This window comes from Schistosoma haematobium, chromosome ZW (genome assembly GCF_000699445.3).
Source record: "Schistosoma haematobium chromosome ZW, whole genome shotgun sequence".
NCBI classification, from domain to species: Eukaryota; Metazoa; Platyhelminthes; class Trematoda; order Strigeidida; family Schistosomatidae; genus Schistosoma; species Schistosoma haematobium.
The window spans coordinates 70539648-70563888 of NC_067195.1; the positions used below are offsets into that span (position 1 = coordinate 70539648).

Below are 24241 nucleotides of genomic sequence, written 5' to 3' on the forward strand. Positions count from 1 at the left end.
CTGTGACAAGTCTGTTGCGCGCAATGTTTAGTCACCTAGACCAGTGGCTACATTGACACATGATCGGTAGGATTCAATCTTAATTAAAAAGGACCTCACATACATGAAATTGGTCACTATTTAGTGAGAACTAGTCACTGGTGTAAGCACTATTAAGGCAAAATTAAAGAATAGGTTAAATTCGATGTAGCGTAAACATTATGTTAGTTGTTTTGCATTTTGGGTAAATGATGATAAATTAAAGTTGAATTCATGGGTTCGAATCCCGCGAGCGAGATAGTGGATGAGTACTGCTGAGGAGTTCCATACTAGAACGAAACGGCCATCCAGTGCTTCCAAGTTTTCAATAGTGGTCTGACTCATGAATTCAACTATTAATTTACTTTAATATCTACAAAACCTCTTTCGGATTTTGTTAATTGTAAGTATTTTTCAAGGACTGAATTTGATTATTCTTTGTTGACGTAAGGATTTCTAGTTTAAATGTCATGATATCACTTGGATTCAAGAATTTGGATACTGATTCCCAGTGGAATCTAAGAAAAAAACCTAATATTGAAATATATATTCAGGGAGCTGGTTCAATTTTGTTTTGAACGTCTACAACGGGATGATGGAAACTATCTTAATAACCGATAAATACCGTGTCACTATAGTAACTTAATATTAATCGTAAGTTGTTACTTCTAGCAAACGCTTTGGTTTTCATTTCAGTCTGATGGACAACTGAAATATTCTTATAAGATAATGAAGCTATACATGTTAATCAACCTTCACTTAGAGCAGTTATATATATATATATATATATATATAATGAAAATATTGTTTATTGTAATAAACATTCTACTGATTATCTGATCAAACTATTATATAATAGATGAAAATAATCAGTTATATCAAGAAAATGCTTGTTTGTTTTTGTTAAATGATAGATACTTTAACCAATTGCGATTAAGTATACAGAGGGAAAAAGTGTTAGTTTTCGCTTGAATTGTAATTAGTCAACTGTGAAAGATGATTAGTTAAAATGTTACACTTTATTTAAGAAAAAAGTGATATAATTCAATTTATTATTTAAGTAGACAATCTAATTTATAATTCTTGGCAATCAAACTGCTCATCATCCTATATATATATATATATATATATATATGAATTGTAAACAAGTACATCAAATTAATGAAAAGTTCCTATATAAATCACTGAAGTAATAATCATCTTTTCCGTTACTCTATATGACGAGTACTGAAGTCAATCGTATTTATACTAAATAAGTAATGTGATAAACAGGTTTTATACGTTAGTATTCATGTGAATTAATGACTTGATGAGTATGAAACATGTTAATCCTACAGGAAGTCAGTCGCGGCCCGGATAGCTCAGTGGTAACATCTCTGACTGTAAGGTTTGATGATGCCGGGTCGAATCCGTCAGGGAGCATTAGATCCATCAGGATAACAGATACATCTTGCTGATGAGTGTCAAGCAGCATGAAACCTAGGTCCAAACTTTCCTGTTGACTAACTCCAACAACCATCTTAGTATGAAAGATATTAGAGACTATAGATTATCACAAAATAATAGTTTATTAGACAGTTTTTAATATAGATTGGTGAAGTTTATTGTAACAAAGAATATGAATCGAGTACGTAGGATCCTGAATGATTACATTCGAATTAATATTGACGGAATGGGGTTATGGAGAGCTATCCTACAAACTGGATCTGTGTAAACAAGTATGGCTTTATATGGAGTATCGCTAAAGCAAAGGAAATCTATGCGTACAGCTTCCAGCAAATTTTGTTTGATCTGATAAAATAAATTCAAATCCTTTACTACATGCTCATTACCAATCATATGTTGTATTTTTCCTTACTTTGATTAACAACCGTTCATAGGTTCTATTATTATATTTATTGCAGATATCTACGTTACTAAATATACAATCAAAATCATAGACAACCAGTTGAGCACTTAAAAGTACTTTCTATTATTTAGAATTTGATCATACATGGTTGTTTTAATAGAATGAACACTTATGGTCAATTAAATGTTATTTAAGATCTATAAATCTATGAATCGAATGACAGCTTACTCTTAGGGATATATATCATAGCACACCATATTTTTATATTTCAACCCAATAAAAAAGTAAAAATGAAATCACCAAAAGCAAAGCTATTCAACTTTCATATTTATCAAATTAGGGGTACCGGAGATTTTTAAATTTTTGATTGAGATCATGAACCGATTTATTTCAGACCACCATTGAAAACCTGGAAGCACTGGACTGCCGTTTCATCCTATTGTGGGAGTCCTCAGCAGTGCACATCCACGACCTCGCCCCTTGCGAGATTCGAACTCAGGACCTATTGGATTCGCGCGCGAGCACTTAATCAATAGACCACTGAGCCGGCATCCAATGGTGTTAATGTCTAACTTCAACTGATCCATGGAATTTAATTCAGTTTGTCTTTTTGTCACCTATTCTTCTACAATTCAGAAATGACGCTAACCTATTGGTTTTATGTAAAATAAATTTCCAAAATTTTTAGAAACTTACATTACAGAATTTAATAGAAATAACATATTGATGCTAGCTTCAAATTGAAACAAATGTAATAATGCTAATATCCAGGGAATTCTGTGAAACATTTATGATTTTATTGAGATTCTCTTCAGAGAGATAGTTTTCATTACAAACCGATTGATTACGGTTTCATGACTGAATCTATATACAGAGATACGCATGATAAAGTTTTATTTCATGAGTGTTTTGATGAATTTTGATGATTCAGCGAATGCATTTGGAAAAGATTTTATTTAGTATGACACAAGGAAGGGTAAAGAATATACTTATAGCAACTATCCTACAACCAATTTTGATTATAGTTAATTTTGATTAAGCCTTTTTATTAACTTACTTAACAAACAATGTTATTAGAATAGTAACAATGCGCATATTTCTTTGTACCGTTATGATCACTAGATCACATGACAGACTAGCTAAAATGTTTATCGTTTAAACATCACTCGATGATTTATTCTCCTCCCCTATGTATATATGTACTCAAATCCTATTATTAGTCCTTGTTTCGCATTGCTGCACCGTTATGCAATTTGACTATAAATTTGCCTATGTAATGGCTGGCATATACTTATTCGCCTCCTCACTTCAAATTAGCTTGATGTGTTTACAGCTTTGTGATCTACGCTATCCGCTAACAAACTATAATTGCTGCTTCTCATTGCCTTCTGATTTCAAACACTGTTGATATTTATATTATAACAGTTATCGAGGTGATCGAAGCCACTACATACTTTTAGACCTAAAACTTTATAGTTATGGTTGTTTATAAGGATGTGGTGTATTCTTATCACGTGTAAAATAAATAATAAAAAATGGTAATTTTTTATTGTTATATGATATATAGGATCACAGTGTGTTTAAGGAAATCACGTATTAGTATTACACTTTCATAATTTTTGTTCACTTCATTCACTCAAAACGTACCTCTGATTTTTTTAGCTACGTGATAAAATCCGTTTTTAGATTTATATAAACATAAAAACATAAAACAAAGTATTAAAGCAATATGATATACTTTGTAGGTGTCATTACCAAGGTTTGATTTGATAATTTCGAATAAATTGAGCATTGGGTAGATTGTTATAAATAAATAGTATATTTGTAATATCCCAGTGAGTAGAAAAATTAGATTTTCCGACGTTTCGTGGCTTAGTGTAAGTCACTTCTTCAGAGAATAAATAACCAAATTAAAATTAATCCAAGTTTAAATAGTACAATGGAACAATAAGAATATTATGTGATCAATCAAAAACAGGTCTGAACAAACCAATGTCATGTCCCGCTGTTTCGTTGTACTATTTAAACTTGGATTAATTTTAATTTGGTTATTTATTCTCTGAAGAAGTGACTTACACTAAGCCACGAAACGTCGGAAAATCTAATTTTTCTACGTATTGGGATATTACAAATATACTATTTATTAATATGATATACTGTTTAAGTAGAGTCCAATCTTCTCCAAGTCAGTTAACAAAAGAGCCCATTTTACATAATATAAACCATAAAATTAAAAAATATATATATAAGATGATATTTAGTTACTGAGCAGAATTGCAAGTTTTGATTTTTAAAGTTTGACTCAATGGTTTAAAATTGGTATAACTTACTAAAGGAAAAAAAACACCAAGTTCTTAAGTTCAATTTCTTATTCATTCATAAGTCCACATGAATAAATAGTTCAATTTGAATAAAACTCTCTCTTAGTAACAAAAACCTATTAAAATGGGGTTTGTTTTCTTGTAAACTCCTTATTAACACATAATGTGAACAAATAAATTCTAAACATTTCAATTTATTGCAATAAACATTTAACTTCCATTATTCATATGCTTATAATGTAAAATATAAGTAACCTAAGTAATTTATTATAATGCTTGTCTATAGGTATAATATAGATGTAAATTAGTTTTAGTCTTGAATAGACTGATAATTGGCTTGAAAATAAATTTTAAATACATAGATGCTTGAAAAGATACACTTCAATTAATATCAACAATAGTTTAATAAATTTTCTACTTTTGTTTCATTGTGTTGAATTATACTACTGAATTAGTCAAGTATAAATAACTTCATTTAAACAAATTACATAATGGTAAGTGTCTACAAAGAAAAAAAGAGGCCAATTTATTGATTTAACAACAACCAACAACTTTAAAAGAAACAGTTAAATAGTGTATACGTCGTAAACTTTATACTCTATTTACAGCTTTGTCTTATCTGCCAAGTTAATGATTTTTATACAAAGAGATGTTACAGTCAGTGATTATTGTACAGTAGTTTGACTTACTTCTAACTTGAAACTATATTATAATATGATAAAAATAACAGGCTTATTACAATTACTGAGAGATTTGCACTGATTAGCTTTCCTAATAGGATATCATTTTGAATACTATGTAAACAGATACAAGTTAATGATATTTACCTGGCGACAAAATATAAGATAATAATGACAAAAGTGTAAACTATTGAATTTGAATAGTTCCAGAGTTTTGTACGATTAAGAAAAACAACTAAAATCAACATAATTGAAGTCGTATAATGTTTGAACTGCTAGACATCAAACAGTTATCCAACTGTGTTCAAGTGTTTGTTGTATTTTTTCGTTTAAACATGAGTTATTTTATTTTAAAAATATGTTCTCGTTGTAGCAATTAACTTTTAGTGTGTACATATTATTGTAATTATAATCGAGTGATAATATCTGCCCTCAGAATAAGAACAGTGTAATATTGGTCATTCTAGTAATGAAAGAAGAACAATTAAGACTAAAGTGGGCATACTTGAACAGGAGAAATAACTGTCCAGTTGTGTATCGTTAAGTTTACAAGTAGTATACCAATCCATGAATGGTGGTTAACTGAATCAATCGAAGTGCCTCTCTTCGTGTTCATGCTATTCGAGATGCAAATGAAATGCCAGCAATAAAGATGATTTTTTTGCAATACTGACCAATTACTTACACATTCATTCTATACAGTTACACTACTTGCATTTTGTTAAGAATTTTATCATTTAATAATATACATAAGGAGTTTTTCATTTATGATGAAATCATATTAAAAGAGTTTGGTTTCGTCAAGGTCGTTATGATATCCTTTTTTCCTTTGAATGTATCAAACATTCTTTATCTCTTTTTACCATCACATTTAGTTTTCAGAATGACTAACTAACACAAAACTGAATCTATGTTATAAAACATCAGGAATCCGAAGAGAGATATTCTCTCCAGCGTATTCAAAATAAATATCTCTTTGAATAGCTAACTTATTGTGTTTAAAATAAATTATTTTTTACTTGAAATGGAACAAGGTCATTTTCAAAGAAATGTCTTAAATGCTGTCAGAGGAATGAGGGCAGTTATCACTTCACGGTTGCACACACTGTGGAAGAAAAAAGATGTCATAAAACCATAACAGTTATATATAAATTAAATAGACCGTATGTGTACATTATGCGAAACTGTAAATATTATATCTTCAGCGACAATATTGATTACTCTATCAAATATCATAAAGTGATTAATCGACTTATATTAACAATCTATTTACAATCGTTAATAATAAAACTTTTCATTTAATTGTATTTATGAAAGACAAACTATTCAACTTTATACCTTAAAGTGATATCAATTTAGTGAAGGGGAACACAGGTGAGGACAACAGAATTATATTTAGCACATAATTACAGAGTTACTTGGTAAAATAGAAAAACCATACTATAATACTTCATTTGCAAAATGTTCAGTAGTTGTCTCGAACTTCGTTATTCTTGCATTTTCATACTAATTGCTTTCTATTCCCGCTCTTCCTTTCTTGATCTTCCCCATCTTCTGCTGCCAGACATTACATTCCTGACTCACGTTTTATACTACTCATATCAATATAAGTAGCACGCACCACATCAACAGTGTTAATATTTACAAAACAAATTATCAACAAAAAAACCAACTGAATTTTACATTTATAGAAAAGATTTCGCTGGAGATATCAGCTTCATTTTTAATGGTCTCATTGTTCAAACTAATGTTGCCTGCTAGTATAGGGGTCGTGAAGATTGTTAAGTTTTTGATTGAGATCATGAACCGATTGATTTCAGACCACCGTTGGTAACCTGGAAGTACTGGACTGCCGTTTCGTCCTATTGTGGGATTCCTCAGCAGTGCGCATTCACGATCCCGCTCACGGGATTCGAACACAGGGCCTTTAGTCTCGTGCGTGAACGCTTAACTTATTGAACCACTGAGCCAGAATCCAATGTTTTTTTCTTCGTGAAGTTTTTTTCTTTTTTTTAAAATTTAACTCGTTTTATTTGGTACACGAACCGATTTCCATGTAAATTTATGACTAATTGGTAGTTAGTACAGTTTTGCAACACTTATGTTTACATTTATTATTCACTAGAAAAAAATATATAAAAACAGCAAATCAATAGTTTTGGCATTTTTCTAACTAACCGCTTTATAGAGGGAGCGGAAGAGAGGAAGGAGAAGACCAGAGTAGGTGTAGTTTAAAGGATCAAGGAAATAAACGAAACAATAAGAAATAATTGTAACCTGGTTCTTATGTTTAGTGTAAACGTTTTTTGCTTTATCTATTACTTTTTTGTATGTCTGTGTGCAACAATTAAATATTTGGTTTAAAATAAAGTTTTACAGTCAAACCTATCATGGATATATATATATATATATATCTTGTTTTATGATAGCAAGGAGATCATTACGATGTTAGAGCCAAGGTTTGTAATATACATACACATATTATCATAATATAAGAATAGAAATCTTGTCAGCAAAATTGTATGATGTCTTGTTATAACTATATCAAAATACTGTGTAGGTGTCATGAAGTATGTTAGTTTGTCAGTTGAATAGAAAAAGTTCTTTATATTCAATAAATTGTGTATAGCTTTGAGTATAACTGTGTGGTTTCTTAAATAATGAAAAAAAAACCTGAAAATGTAAAATTCACAACAATTACAAAGTTGTTAAAATGAAATTAGATTGATATTTACTTTGAAAGTTTTAAATAACTTCAAAAATAATAGGTATATGTTGAAAGAATACACCAAATGGAATATCTAATCACTCAAATAACGAAATTTTAGATAAGATGAAGTAATAATTGTCAAGACAACATACCTAAATAACACCACTTTGTTAAGTATTACATTTCAGGTTTAATCAGTATATAACAAGCATTATACTCATTAAGAGATTGAATTAATAAGATATATCACTGATCATTTCTGTACTATGATTTATTTGGTGACTAATTTAGATATACATAGAATGAGTAGGGTGATATTTCGATTGTCTCTTCTATTATATTAGGTGAAATGTATCCAGTCCTGATTTCAGGGTTAGTGTAAACAAAACATTGGCAGTAAAATATTGTCAGTGTTTCTATAGAGATTTGTCATATCGATTTAAATTAGTAAGCTTTAGAAAAATGTTATATAAATTTGAGACTGGAAACAGAGAATTTCATGTTTACTTATTTGATAAGAAAGGATTATTGAATGAATAAATAAAATAAAAAAATTCTTTAAAAGTGAACTTTGCTGAAAACTGTAGAGTATATAACGTTGATAATCAGTCATAATGATAAATATTTTACATTAGGAGTAAAGAGATGAATGAATAATGCATCATATTAGAAAACAGGTTAAACTATTGGTTTTCATTCATTAGTGTAGAAAGATTATCAACCTTAATTGAACATGAAAATTATTTTGTTTTGACTCATTTCACAATAATCAGATGCATACCTAATGTTTTCTTTCGAACGAAATAGTTATATCTATCTTAGTGGTAATAAGCCCCTGACACTAAGCTTGTATAAAGATTTTGTTTGAATGGCAAACATTTAAATCAAAAACAAAAAAAAATCGATAGCTGTCAGATGACAGAATTTATAAGTACAAATGAAATAGCATAGTTACTTATTTATAAAATGTGATGTATGTGATTTTATGTCAGTGTCTAAAATTAGTCGGGAAATCAACAGACGTATCTTTGTATATTTAGGTAGATTACTAACCACAGTGTTACTTAGACTCTCTGTTTTATATGAAGATATTGGTTCGAGGATTTTATCCTTAAGATATTGATTGGACAGCAAAACATTTTCTTATGAGATACTTAATGATGAATAATCATCCTAGAAATTTTAATCTAAAAATGTTATACTGTGAATTCATTAGAACTAGTTATTAAATTTCTCATTAAGGAGGTTAGTATCGTATGTGTGTTATTTTGAAAAGGATTAAATCTCATCAATAACGTGTTTTCTGGTCATATAACGGTTATGAAACAACATTACTATGGTACTTTGACACATATGAAATAAATTATTTACGGACTGATGAAAGACAACAAACGAGAGCCTACAATAATCTCAATGACTCACACATAATAAGATATGAAGCTTAACGCTATTGTGAGGGACAGGTAGACATGAATTTATTAGATCATCAAAAACAAACAAGACTGATATGGAAAAGATGCTGCTATTGTTTACTATTAGTACATTGATATCGGACTAAATGTTCATTAAACTTCGAATTATTTGTCTGCTGATTTATCGAATGAGTCAATTTACTGAAAGCTCTTAGATTGGAACGTCACAAATAAACATTATTATTTACAGAGTTGAATAACTGGTTCAATTTTTCATCATAATCATGAAGATATGGAGGTCAGCGTTTCTGACTGCATTATTTTTGAGGTTTTTTAAAGGAACTAGTAATCAATAAAACCTATTGAATATACTGGTAATAGTTTCTATTTATAATGTCATTTTTACTGGAAGTTATAACATACTAATGAGTATAAAACACATTTTAATTGAACAGTTTATTGCTTCATTATGAAAGTTAAGATTACTTAACGAAATAATCCAGGTATAATAGATCTAAACATCTCCATTAGTTAACTAGTAAAATAGGAACAAAAAATTTTGATTGGGTAGCTATCATTTATTCATTAATGAATGTATTTAATATATCAAATAATTCTGAAAGTAGACATATAATTCACTTTTTACCTGTTTAGTGGTCTAAACGTGAAGCTGTTTTCGCGTGATCTAAAGGTGCTGGGTGAGCAATTCTGCGAAGACCTATACTAGAACGAATTATTTGACTAGTGATTCCTGGTTTGAGGTAATTTTCTTACGAAGATCTATCAGTGATGTAAACTAAAAAATTCAGTTATTTTAAACAAAGGAATTTTATCATTTCGGAAATTGTCTAATAATTAAATTATTTAGTACAACTCATTAGACTTTAATCATATGAATTTATGATTGTTACCAAAGGGAATCCACACCACACCAAGCCCTCAAAAAACATGTTGACTACTGCGTTACACCCTCTTGCGTTTGTCAGTAAATGTTTATATATGAGGTAGTTGGGAATTAATACTCACTAAAAGCTCATTACTATCGTCTGTGCTCATGGTCTGATGAATACATATTCAGTAAAAGTTATGGGATTGACTTGAAGACAATATTGTTTCATGGAAGTGTTTTGAGGTTGTAACGTTGCTGAAGTTTCAAACATATAGGAGTTTAATACGGTTTTATATATCCGAAAGCAGTTTGTTCTTATAAGAAATATACTGTAAATGAGGTTATTTTGTAAAAAGGATTTTTATAAACATCAGTGACTATTAGGGAAAAAGAGAGGATTGACAGTGTCCCAGACTAATTTAGGCACACTCTTTGAATATTATATATGTTTTAGGTAATTTTATAATAAGTTATGTCAACATCTATAATTGAACTTATGTTAAGATCTTCACAAAAGAACTTTTATTCGATACTTCATACTAAATTAAGGTCTATTAATTGTAGAAGCCTAAATCTCATTTATTGGTAAAGAATATGCTGAATAAGCGTAAACTGATCTTTAGTTAATTATATTATAAATAGCTTTGATGGTCTACCAGTATGGTTGTGAATATGAAATGATTCCATATAGATTCTATAGAATTGGGGAATTTCTAAATACGCTAACATTATCAATTATCAGACACATAAATGCAAAATGACATTGATTTTATTAGTTTCAACTACTAACTTTTATCTATAATAATGAACCATGGAATGTATGATGAAAACTATTACTTAGCGTGACTTATGTTAATTCATTATGGACTAAATATAGTTGATTTTATTCAAAAGGATAAGATGCTCGTTAATGTATGGAAAAGTATAATGGTTAAAATAGTGATCTTTAATAAGCTATTCTTAATATAGTGTTATTAATTCACAACCATAAAAGAGTAGCACAAATTATAATTTATTATTTAATTACATATCAATTTTTGATTGAGATCATGAACCGATTTATTTCAGACCACCATTGAAAACCTGGAAGCACTAGACGGCCGTTTCGTCCTATTATGGGACCTCTCAGGAACTTCGTGGATTGGTTGAGATTAGACATTAACGCCATTGGATGCCGGTTCAGTGGTCCAGTAGGTTAAGTGTTCGCGCGTGAGACTAAAGGCCCTGGGTTTGAATCTCGCGAGCGGGATCGTGGACGCGCACTGCTGAGGAGTCCCACAATAGAACGAAACGGCCATCAAGTGCTTCCAGGTGTTCAATGGTGGTCTAACATCGATCGGTTCATGATCTCAATCAAAAATTTAACAATCTCCACAACCCCTAAACTGATATATATCAATTATTGGGATAATTTTATTCACCTTTGAATAATTCACTTTTTATAATATTCGGAACTTGATTATTAATTCACTTTGATTATTCATGCAGATTAAAATGAAAACGTTGATTATATTGTCTAATTTTTCTTTTCATAAATGATTCAAAGAATTTCTTTTATTAAAGAAAAGTGTTTAATGTGTAACTTTTTAAGCACATGTATTGAATATTGAATTATCAAAAGTTTACTTCTTTTGTTTAAAACAGTTGTGATAGAAATAAGAAAATTTGAATTTATTGGTGTTATCACAAATTAGAGAGGAGTTTTGTGAACATGATAATAATTTAGTAGTTGAATTCATAAGTCAATTAAAGTTAGACTGATAGGTCATAGGTTTGAACTTTGTGAAAGGGATCGTGGATGCACACTGTTGAGGAGTCATATAGTAGGATGAAACGACCAGTCTAGTTGAATGAATCGTTACAGTCTTATAATCATATTAATCAACGTTTTGTTAGAAACTTTTCATTCAAATTTTCAGGTATGGTACCGTTTAAGTAAATTATTTTAAACGGGTTAGTGGTATTCTTTTTTCAATTACATCAAGGAGGTAAGACTTGTCCATAGTATTTATTGTTAATTGATTACACACTAATCAGTAGTATAAAAAATTCATTTTAGTAAATCAATCATTTAGTTAAATAATTGAAAAAAATCTAACTATTTGCTATTTAGTTAATTTGTTTAGACTAATAAAATGATTTTATTCAGTGAAAAAGAAACGTTGTTTATGACCAATAATGACTTATATTGTTTAAGTACCAATGTTCACTAGAAAATATCTATTTATTTAAACAAATAAACACTGGTATAAGGAGGCACCAAAGAGACATGAACCACATAAATCATTCGGTTTGTGTGAGGGATTGGATACTGCCCAGGTGCCCGTGTAGTGTGAGCTACTTATATCCACACAAGAAGTATATGACGATGGTCAGACATAGAATGTATTTCAGTAGAAGATTGATAATTAAAGAACGGAGGCGGAACGCAATCGGTATGAAAATGCGTGAACAATGAAATCTGAGACAATGGACTGATATTTGCAAAGGAACAGTCAAGTTTGAGACGATGGATTGATATTTCGCAAATTAATTATTTATTATAAGGTTCTCAGATTCTATTGAGATGTTCTGTTATTTGATATCGAATACATTCGAATGTCTCCACTTGTGTTCTTGATTACTACACCCAGACCGAAACAGGTGGATTTCTTAGGGGGCCACACCTCGACCTAAAGGTCTGATCCACAAGACAGTGGAGCGACGTCAGGAGATGTGAACTCATGGAAGCCGGTGACAAACAATAGTTTCAAAATCCATTTGTTCCTTCAGGATTCCGGAGTTCATGTGCACCATTGGTTTGGAATGAGGGCTTTCCAACTCTCCTATGTTGATCCTCCATATCCACCAACTGAGTTGAAGCGCCGAACATTCGATTTTCGTCCTCTCAATTTCGTAAGTAACAGTAATGCCGCGAGAATGCAGTGAATAGGACTTCCCTGTCAGTGGTTGTTTGCAAGTGATTATTTGAGTGCATTTCGAGAGGGAGAGCTGACCCTCGCTACTCTCGGCCGAACTAGGGCATTTACTATATATACATATATATGCTCCCATTGTTCAGCAGATATCAAATACAATTTATTACATCATAACTATTGCTAACGTTATTAAATCAGATGATTAGATTTTGTCATGGATAAATAATTTTTTTATTCTTTTTTTTGTTTTTATAAACTAGAAAAAACACTTCTATGAATAAATACTGACAAATAAATTTGTCTATTTTTAATGATGTAATAAATAATTAAATAAACAATCACAATGTTTTTCTGTAGTTGTCTCAATTTCTGTCTATAAATGAAAGTTGTTGGTGGTGTTGTTGTTATGGCAATAATGATAATAGTAATAATAATAATAATAGTAATTATGATAATAATTTTTCATATTGGACATATTTATAATTACTGTAAACATATGTTGTTTTGATAGTAGAATTCCCATTCAATGTTTAAGGCTAAATAATAATAATAAATTATATAAATGATTGAATAAACTCATATCTAAATAATAGTTAACAGTAGTGATTATCACCATTGATCTTATTTTGATAATAATAATAATATTATTATTATTATAAGATTCCTTACATTAATAATACGTAAATATGTTTATATTTATATTAAAAATACACTCATTGTATAATGTATTGTGTTACCAATTTATTATGTTACTATGACAATTGTAACATTACAAACTACATTTTAGTAGTTATAAATATATTTGAAGATATTTATGTTGAAAAGATCCAGAGTATTTTTTTGAGAAAAGAAAGCTTAGAGGAGCGCTGAAAATGGTTGGAAATATTTGATACAATCAGCAGTGAATAGATCTTTCTCAGAAACATCTAGAAAGTGACATATCGCATTTTTGGATGATTATCTATCCTGCTATTATGTTTAGTAGATTTCCAGAGCTTTTCAGAAGCTCGAGGCTATCTAAAATGTCATAAATACCTTCGAATTTCTGTACAAAAACTAACTTTAGAGTAAAGGTTTTTTTTTCTTCACATTTCGTGTTTTTTCTCTTATGTTCAAGTTGTCGTGTAGATTTAACTTGGGGTTATTAGAAGAGCTTAGAAAACTGATTCAAGCGTTCAGTTAGATTATTTATCAGTTTATAAGTAGGCTGTGATAGTAGCTAAAAAACTCACAAATAATCAATAACATTGAGTGACTGCTTATTTCAGTGAGTAATTTCTTTCATATTCTATCAGTCTATATTCCGTATTATGGACATTTCTAGACAACTTATTTTATTGTTAATGTTATAGCTGAAGAAAGTTCGATAAACACCAGCTTATATGAACAGTTATTTAATGAATTAGCCATATGTTAATGCATTGTTTAACTTTATGATGAAATTAATATGAATAAATCTAAACGTTCAACAGTGATTTTTCATTGTTAAACTGTGTAGAAATACATTTTAAATAAAGAAAAAACCACAGGAAAATATCTTTGGTTCAGTTATCTGCATAACTGCAATTCAAGCATGGTAAAAAAGTCTATTTTGCCGATAGCGTTTACAGGCAAAGAAATAATATATAATGGTATTATACTTTAGGTTTAGTAATACATATAGGTATCATAGTTTTCCTTAATTAGGATACTGTGTTTTTTGAAATGCGTACAGTTAAGATTTAGTTATCAGACAGTTGTAACAGTTTCTAATCAACCGTAAACTATGTAACAATATGTTATAATTCAACTTTCAAATTGTAATTGATAAAACATTTAAACAGTATGCTGATTTGTGTAGTATTTTCATAGTTCAACTCACGAGTTGATCTAAGCTAGAGCGCCACTGAAAACCTGGAATCAGCGGACGACTGTTTCACCCTAGTATGGGTTGCACAAAACCATGGATCGGTTGAAGTTAGACATCAAGACTAGCTCAGCGGGCCGGAGGTTGGGCGCCCCGGGTTCGAGTCCTGTGTGCGGGGTCGTGAATGCTCACTGTTTAAGAGTCCCACGCTAGGACGCCTAACCTACGGACCTCTGAGCTGGCACTCAGAGGTGTTAATGTCCAACTTCAGTCGATCCATGATCTTGTGCAACCTATACTAGGACGAAACGGACATCTGGTGCTTCCAGGTTTTGAATGGTGGTCCAACATAGACCGATACGTGTGTTCAACCGTGAAAATAATTAAAGAACGAGTCTATATGAGAAAGTGCGAGGTGATTTGTAACCCAGTTAATAATTGGTTGATAGCCTATCTACATCGTATTATAACTTTACATGCTGAATTGTCTCACTAGAAAGTTTAAAATATATTGTTTCTTGGCTGTTTTTAACTAAGGCACATAACCATAACTAGGAAGTGAAGAATCTACTAGTAAATAGTGAGTTTGTTATATTTTCTATAATGTATTCATTTAGTTCGCGTATCAATCAGCATAGGAGTAGGTTGAATGAAACGTAGGGTCTGATATCAGCTTATGAACTTATTAACATTAGGTTTTAGCGATTATAATTTGTGTAGACTACTTGATCATAATCATGACCAATCGTTTAACAAATGTATACACATATATCTATTTCTTAAATTACTCAAAGATTAAAGATTTATAGTTGGTTGTTTAGATTTTAAATTTTTGCTTTATTTTAAACAATACAACTCCCTAATAGTTCGTCATTGTTATACTGTCATAGTATAATCTTATAAGAATTAAGTGTGCTGATTAAATATGACAAACTATGAGATGGCGGAGAAAATTTGTAGCTCAGGTGGATGGCTTTGATGGAGTTTTGTTCTCTGGGCTGGATGGTTTGGTCGTGGAGCTTTCATCAATCTTCTGAACGACATCATCAGCAGAAACTTCAGATAGAAGTCTACCATCCAGCTCAGAAAACAAAACTCCATCAAAATGATAAACTATCCTTGATCACAATGGATTGCACAGTCATAGTGTATAAAACACTAAGAATTAGTTAGTATGGTGACAGATTAATGATAGTTTTGATTAATTTCAACTAACTTTTCATAAATTACAAAAAAACCTGTTTATTTTATCTTTTATTCATTAGTACAAAGGCGTTAATTACTCAAGCTATTCTGAACAATGACTTTATGAAGCATTTAGATAAAAGGCAAATATCTAAAATTGTGGATTCAATGTGTCCTTTGGGCTGTGCTAGATTGTCGTGGATTATACAAGAAGGTGAAGTTGGTTCGGTTGTTTATGTTTTAGAAGGTAAGATGAATAATTATATCATTTATATAAAATTGATTGATCACTGAAATGTAGTGATTATTGTCATATTTTTGACTAGTTCTCTAGTACTGATCAAAGTCTGTTGATTAATTTGCAGTGTAACTATAAGATTTAGGTTTATATTTTCCTGTTGAAAACCTGAAACTATTTAAGATATAATTTGATGCTTGCTTTGTACTATTTTTAATAAACCTTATCGCTTAATTGCATTACATTACCTATAAATCAATTAATTAAATTGTATTAAATTAATCATGGGATTTTAGATATTATCTATTTGAAGGGATTAAATATAAACTTGTCTAGGTAGCCAATTTTTGAATCGATAACTTGGTTTTTCTGAAGAGGTTTATTAAAATTTATTAAAGTAAAGAAGTAAACAATCACAGGTTAAAGGTCAACAATAACCACTCAAGATTGAGGTCTACAGGACAAGCTATGAGGCATATGTGGAGACAATTGAACACTTCACTTCTACCTGGAGTTTTTGTTGATGATGTCATTCAGAATAACGATGAAAGCTCCACGACCATCCAGCTCAGAGAACAAAACTCCGTCAAAATCATCCACCTGCGCCACAGATCTCCACCCTCTTTATTAAAATTTATTACACATGACCTTTTTTACTAGAAGGTAGTGGAACTTTTTTTGATACGTTTATCATCGATCCAGTGCTAAGATAAGATCAGGCATGGTATTCAACAAATAAATTACTTTGTTTTTGTTATTTACAATTTATGCATTTTGATTATTGTAATAGACAGTTATGGATAAATTAAGCATGATGTTTGTTAACATTGCTAAACTATTTGTGATTAGATTCATCAATTTCAAGGCAATTGATTTAGTTAATCAGTCTTAACTAATAATTAATGTAAAGTAAATCTAAGTATAGAAATGAATGCACCATAAAACGTCTTTCTTGTCATGTTTCCACATGAAACAAAGCTTCAGCTTCACTTTATTTACTCTCTTCCTGGAGCTAAGTCATAAGACTTTATTTACATATAATGAACTATTGATAAGTTAATGGTAATTACTGACATTCCATTTATCCAAATCTACCCACTAAATGTATATTTAAAATGATATATATTTCCTTGCATATTTGAATATTGTCTTGATTAGTAATAGGCTAGTGTTTGGTGTATAAGTAAATCTTCATAGACGGTCAAGCATCCCTCTTTGTATTAAGTCATAACAGTCTTGTTCCGCTGAGTAAGTATCGAATAGAAGTTTACTCCATAGTTGTGATAAACATCTAGACCAGAAATAATATCAGCATTTTGGCAAGATATTAGGTTTTGCTACCAATATATTTGTACGATCGATGAGATTTATAGTTTCGTAAAACATCTCATACTTAACATGTTACCTGCTTTACTAGTATACCTGTTTATATAGGTATTCACATGAAGTAACTAAATAAAATAATCATAGATGTCTCAATCAAATATAGGGCTGTTGAACTGCCGGCTTTATAGACTTTTAATCTTAGCATTTCATTGAACTGCATTTATTTTTCAAAGTTGTTTAAAACACTATTCAGCATGACTATGTATTTTGATGTCGCATTTCTTTTTACAGACCTAATAATGATATTAATACGATTTAGGTCATTAGATTATTCTTGCATGTTACTTAAATGAATTTTGTCAGTGTGTTTACAATACTAAGTCTATTTTCCATAAGATGGATCTGGGACATAAATATTATAATCAAGTATCTAATGTATTGTTTTGAAGATTTGGGAAGATAAGACAATTTCAGTCTTTTAAACTAGTGTTATTTTCTATATATTATATTCTGTGGGAATGTTTAGCGAACAGCAATCCCTTATGTCGAATGAAAAGCAGAAGTGTAATGAATGTAAGTGCTTGAAATGAAATATCATACAAATATCACACTTGAATACGAAAGAATCACTGCCTAACTGAACAAAAAATGGCTAAAATGTTTGAGTTTGACACAAACTTGATGAAAGTTGTGGATAGCCTTTGCTTAAATTAACATATGTTGCGTTACGTGTATGTTAGATTTCTATGTAAAAAAATAAATAACAGAAGGGGGCTTTGTAGAGATTTTAGTAATTTAATAGTTGAATTTATGAGTCAATTAAAGCTAGGTCACCGTGGGAAACTCGGAAGCACTGGACGTCCGTTTCGTCCTGGCATGAAAGTCCTCAGCAATGCGAATCCCCAATCCAGCCCGCGGGATTCGAGACCAGAACCTGTCAGTTTCGCTCAACCTTTAAACTACTCAGCCGGCATCCATAGGTATTAATGTTCAACTCCAAACAATCCACGAAATTGAGCGACACATCCACCATTGTCTTCAGTGAGTTACTATCTTACAACAAACTTGGTTGAACTCCACTGGTCACTGCTTCTCTCTAGAACTCCAAGAAATACCTCTTGAAGCCAGTCACTAGTGAGCACAAGATGATTATCATCAGAAGTGGGTTTTGTGGAGATTTTAGCAATTTCATAGTAGAATTCACGAGTCAGTTAAAAGTAGATCACCATGAGAAACCTAGAAGCACTAGACGACCACTTCATCTCAGTATAGGACTCCCCAGCAGTGCGTATCCTCGAATTCTATTATTAAATAAATAACAAACTGAAAAATAAATAGTTCATCAATATGCTGCTTTTTTTAGAATACAGAAAATAATATCATACACATTATTAATTAGTGAATTTTTAATGTGCATGAAAATCTGTCATAAGAATTTAAATTAAGCTCCAGTTTTAATTAACTAATGCTCTAAAAGCATCTTGTATATATACTCTGGGAAAACCCGACATAAACCAATAATAATAATAATAATAATAATAGGATTTAACAAAATGAAAAGAAAAAAAAGAAGAACAGAAACACACATAATTCATTGCATTATCTTCTTTAATAAGAACAAACAACTAAACAAACAAGAAATATCATACAATATAAACACATTAGTATATAAAAACTGTTTGTTCCCATGTTATCACCCAAATGGCTGGAAAACTAATGCGTAAATAAAAACTCATATTGACAAGTTAAAATAGGATGTCAGAAATACAATTTTTTCTCTTTTATTCATTAGGATATAACAAAATATACATTTATTATTATTATTATTAACTCGTTTACTCAATGCTTAATTTATGTGAAATTATCATGTCTAACTTTGGAATTGATACCTATTTAAATTCATTATTATAATTTTTGCTTTGACAGATTTTAACCGTTTCATTGGAATTTCTCTATTTTACTTTCCATTACATTAGATTAATATAATTTCAGTAGTTGAAATCATGAGTCAGTTAAAGCTAGACCATCATGGAAAACCTGGGAGCACTGGACGGCTGTTTCGTCCTAATATGGGACTCCTTAGCAGGACGTATTCACGATCCCACCCCCCTCCGCGGGATTCGAACCCAGAACCTATCAATCTCGCACTAGCGCTTAACCATTAGACCACTGAGCCGCCATCCAACAGTGTCAATGTTTAACTTCAAACAATCCGCAAAAATGCGCCACCGTACACCATTGTCTTCAGTGAGTTGATATCTCACAACAGAACATATTGAACTCCATACTAAAACGAAACGACCGTCCAGTGCTTCCAGGTTTTCCATTGTTGTCTAGCTTTAATTGACTCATGATTTAAACTATCGAAATTTCTGAAATCTCCACAAAACCCCTTCTGATAATAATATAATTCATTACAGTGATCAAGTTTCTCTTCATTAATTGACTTCACATTATTTTATAATTATTTCGTTAACATTATTGTGTCATTAAATAATTTCGGGGAGGGGAGAATTTGTTTTTTCTTCTCATCTATTGATTAACGAAATAGTTGCCTAAAGGTAAAGAAACTTAGATTTTAGTCAGTTAAAGAAAATAAAACTTATAATTGAGTTTTATTGATTGAAATAATATATACTTTTTGGTTTTATTTAATTATGTCAAAAGGAAAGATAATAGCTGTTTAAACAACTTGGTAATTTATCACTTGTTAGAAATCATAACCTTCTGTTCACTTAATACAACTTAATAATTCTTATAATCTTTTCAAAGAAATAAAGGATTAAATAAAGAGCGAACATTTTAGTCTTCAAGGAGTATATCTTCATACGTAAATGTAATATCAATGGTTATGATCATGAGTCAGTTGAAGCTAGACCACCATGGAAAACCTGGAAGCACTGCACGGCCGTTTCGTCCTGGATTCGAATCTCGCAGGGGCGAGGTCGTGGATGCGCACTGCTGATGAGTCCCATACTAGGACGAAACGGCCATCCAGTGCTCCCAGGTTTTCCATGGTGATCTAGCTTCAACTGACTCATGATCTTAACCATTGAAATTACTATAATGTCCACAAAACCCATCTGGTAAATGTAATAATTTTCCATGGTAAACGTTAATGAATTTATAAATAAAACAAGAAAACACCAATATTTGTATAAAAAGTACTCATTGTATACTTTTGATTGCATTATTCTAACCGATATATTCAATGTACCTAACAACTTTGCATTATTTCCAATTATTTTTAATATTACAATTAAAAAACATGTGTAGTCATAAGAACTAGCATAGATTGAAACTATGTCTTTAATGCGTTTGAATCTATTCTTTACTAATCTTAATTTGGAGTTCATCTTAATTTCGCACATGTTATATTATTTTTCTAAAGCTGTATCTTAAATAATCATAATAAACTTTGATCATTCTAACCACTTTTTGATTGCTAAGTAAAGACAAGTCTTATGCTACTCTTAGATGTTAAGAGGGCAAATTACTTAGTCATTAATGAAAAAGTAAGGGTTTATCTTAGATGTTAAACTTTTCGATCAAATCATTATTTGACTTTAGTCTTAATCCAGATGAGAGACTATACAACCAACCTAGTTTGTTTATGCTTTAATTCCTTTTACTGATTTGTCAAAACACTGAAGTCAGTAAGAAGGAAACTATCAGTCTTTATCTTGTAGATACTTTAGAAGAACGTATCCAAAATGTTAGGAAACTTAGTTCTTAATGTAACTCACTCATAGTTACATCTCGAGATCTTCATTATGAGATTTTCAGAAATCAACTTATCATCTGTAGGACTGACTTGTTTATACTCATTGATTACTGACCACTTAATATTGTTAAGTTTAGTTGTTTCTAGAGATCATGATCTCAAAGGTCATTATTGAGATTTTCGTTACATCTGTCGCATATCTTGAGATATAAAGTAATAGATGAGTTGAATTAAAAGAAGTATTAAATAAAACATTTTTTTGTACTTTCCATGGAAATTATATTCATTTTTTTATCATGCACTTATCCAACAATATAATGCCATCTGTTTTCCATATTTGCTAGATGGTTACGTTGAAGTACAAAAATCTGGTGAACGTCTACGTGAGATGGGTCCAGGTACAGTTTTTGGTGAATTGGCTATTCTGTACAACTGTACAAGAACAGCTAGTGTGAGAGGTAATTAAAAATATATGCTCTTTAAACATTGATCATTAAATTTCCATCATGTTTGGAGTAGTCAGTAATAAGAATTGTAATAAAAATAAAACATATTATAAATAATTTAGATGCATAATTATCGATTAAAGAACGAAAACTTTGACTGTAACGTAGTGGTCTTTTATATTATTGTTCAGAGTAATAAAACGTTACCTGAATGGCTAATTAAAAATGAATACAACTAAAATACATATGATGATGTATAGATGCAACATGCTTGTACTCAATAAAACGTTTGTAATTCATGACTGACTTGAATTTAGCTTTAGTTATCTGTACAAAATAAAACACACTTGGATAAGTTAGTAGGCTAATATTTATAACTAGTCAAATAAAGCTAATCAATACCAGAATTTATTTGTCATCATATTTGCAAGGCTGGGAAATAATTAACCCAGAGCTTGGGTACAGAAATGTGTATACAACATGAAATGATACACTACGAGTAAAGAATATATTGTACTACTATTTGATCATCAAAGATGCTTGAAAAATGCAAAGGAAAATGTAAATTGAAATAATACTATAATAATAGATGACAAATTATTAAAGAATATATTTAGCAAATAAGTTGTTGTGATAGGCTTAATTAATTTATTGTTTTTAAACGATCGTTTACGGAGTAGTTTTACAAAAGAACAAAGGAATTTATTGTAAAAATAGGATTTATCTTGTTTCCAATTAAATATTTTGAATTGAAGGTATTTCATTCTGTTTAAATATTCACAATGTCAAGTCGTAGGAGGAGATGAAGCGAAGTTATCAACACCTTAAGATTTTATTTTGTTCCAATGAGAAATTTACAAAGGAAAGAAAGTTTTGAAAAACAGGAAATACGGTGAATGTTTTCATCAGTTAGTTATTTCAACCGGGAAAATATTGAAAACTAAAAGATACTTATAAATTATTTGGTTTTAGAATAACAGTGGCTCTAGAAGGGATAGCATTCAGTATCTTCTAGTTCGAAATTTACACAAGATCTCTTATCCAATCGATCCTATAATGTTTGAAAGTATTTGAATTATTGTATGAACTAGGAATCCCAGAATTAACGCAATCGAATCAAGAAGTACTAGACAAGCACGAACGAATGTATTGTATTTAGAATTCGAAATCAAGTATTCAACAAGTACTAAGGTATCATTAGTTCATTCAAACACTACAGTCCTTATCTATCGGTCTATATAATAACGTAGCACTAACGTAGTTGGTCGGAAGAAGCTATGTTTGATCTCTTAGATAGATTTGAGTGTAGACTGTTGAGACGTTCTAATCAGCGTTTTAGGATACTTAGATTCTCCTAGTTCATAATAACATAGCAGAAAACCCGTTCAACTAAAAATTATTGATATCTATTTGAGCGCATTTTTTAGAACTATAATGGTCATAAAATTATTTTTTTCTTGTCATTAAGTTCTAATTTACATTTAATTATTTATAGCGATAACCGATTGTAAATTATGGGCAATAGATCGTCCATGTTTTCAATCAATTATGATGTTTACAGGAATACAAAAACAAACAGAATATGTGAAATTCCTAAAAAGGTAATTCATACACATGCATAATTTATGGTATCCTTTGTATTTAAACATATAATAAGTATGCAAGTATTATTTTTGATGACGATAATAATGAAAATAGATTCATTAACAAACTTGTTACCAAGAATTAATCTTAATTTAATCCTACTTTATAACCGTATGAATTGAAATTGTGACAGTAATTTCACTTCATAATGTTAAATACTCAATCAAATCACTTAATAATTTGCATGGAACTTAGTTAATATGTTTAACTAGATTCAACTGATAAAGTTTTAAGAACTTACAATTCACTTTTTCAGCTTCAACCGTTCTATCAAAATCAGTCTGCCAAACATATGGCCTATTAATTATTTATTTATTCATTTATTTTATTTGAACATATAAATATTGGTACAAAGAAGCACCGAATACATATGCGCCACACAAGTCACTTGATTTTTGTGAGGGATGGTATACTGCTCGGGTGCCCAAACCGAAGAAAGTAGTTTTCTTATGGGACCACACCCGAAGTCTTTGGCCTAAAGGTCTAACCCACAGGTCAGTGGAGTAATGTCAGGAGATACAGTCCCACGGTAGCCGGTGACAAACAATAGGTTCATACGCCAATTGTTTCCTTAGGATTCTGGAGCCCATGTGCACCATTAGTTTGAAATAAAGGTTTTCCAACTCCCCTATGTGGATCTTTCATATCCACCAACTTGGTGAAAGCGCCGGACATTCGATTTTCGTCCTCTCAATTTGGTAAATAACAATAAAGCCGCGAGAATGCAGTGAGTAGGACTTCCCTGTCAGTGGTTACTAAATAGCTATTTTGCCATAGTGTTATTTATTAATAAATTAAAGTGATTGTAAAATGATATTGCTACTGATTATCTCTTATTATTGCCGAAAATTATTGGAAAAAAATTGAATTACAAAAAGAGTCTGTGTTCTTTCTTTCTGAATGATCTGATATCACAATATAATTCGTCAAGTAATGTAATGACTGATTTGTTGTCATACAAACTTGGGAATATATTTCAATATGATTTGATTTATAATTAATGAGTATTATGTTTATTTCCAAGGTATTTTAGGT

The 24241-nt window shown here is 30.5% G+C and overlaps 1 protein-coding gene across 1 annotated transcript in view; it reads left to right on the plus strand.

Moving 5' to 3' along the window:
• The window catches only part of PRKG1_1 (cGMP-dependent protein kinase 1), a 76117-nt gene that overhangs the window by 21988 nt on the left and 29888 nt on the right, over positions 1–24241 (plus strand). Inside the window, exons 2-4 of the mRNA XM_051212191.1 lie at positions 15909–16075; positions 21461–21574; positions 23058–23163. Coding sequence (XP_051072344.1) covers positions 15909–16075; positions 21461–21574; positions 23058–23163 — 387 coding nt within the window. The remainder of the gene's footprint in view (positions 1–15908; positions 16076–21460; positions 21575–23057; positions 23164–24241) is intronic.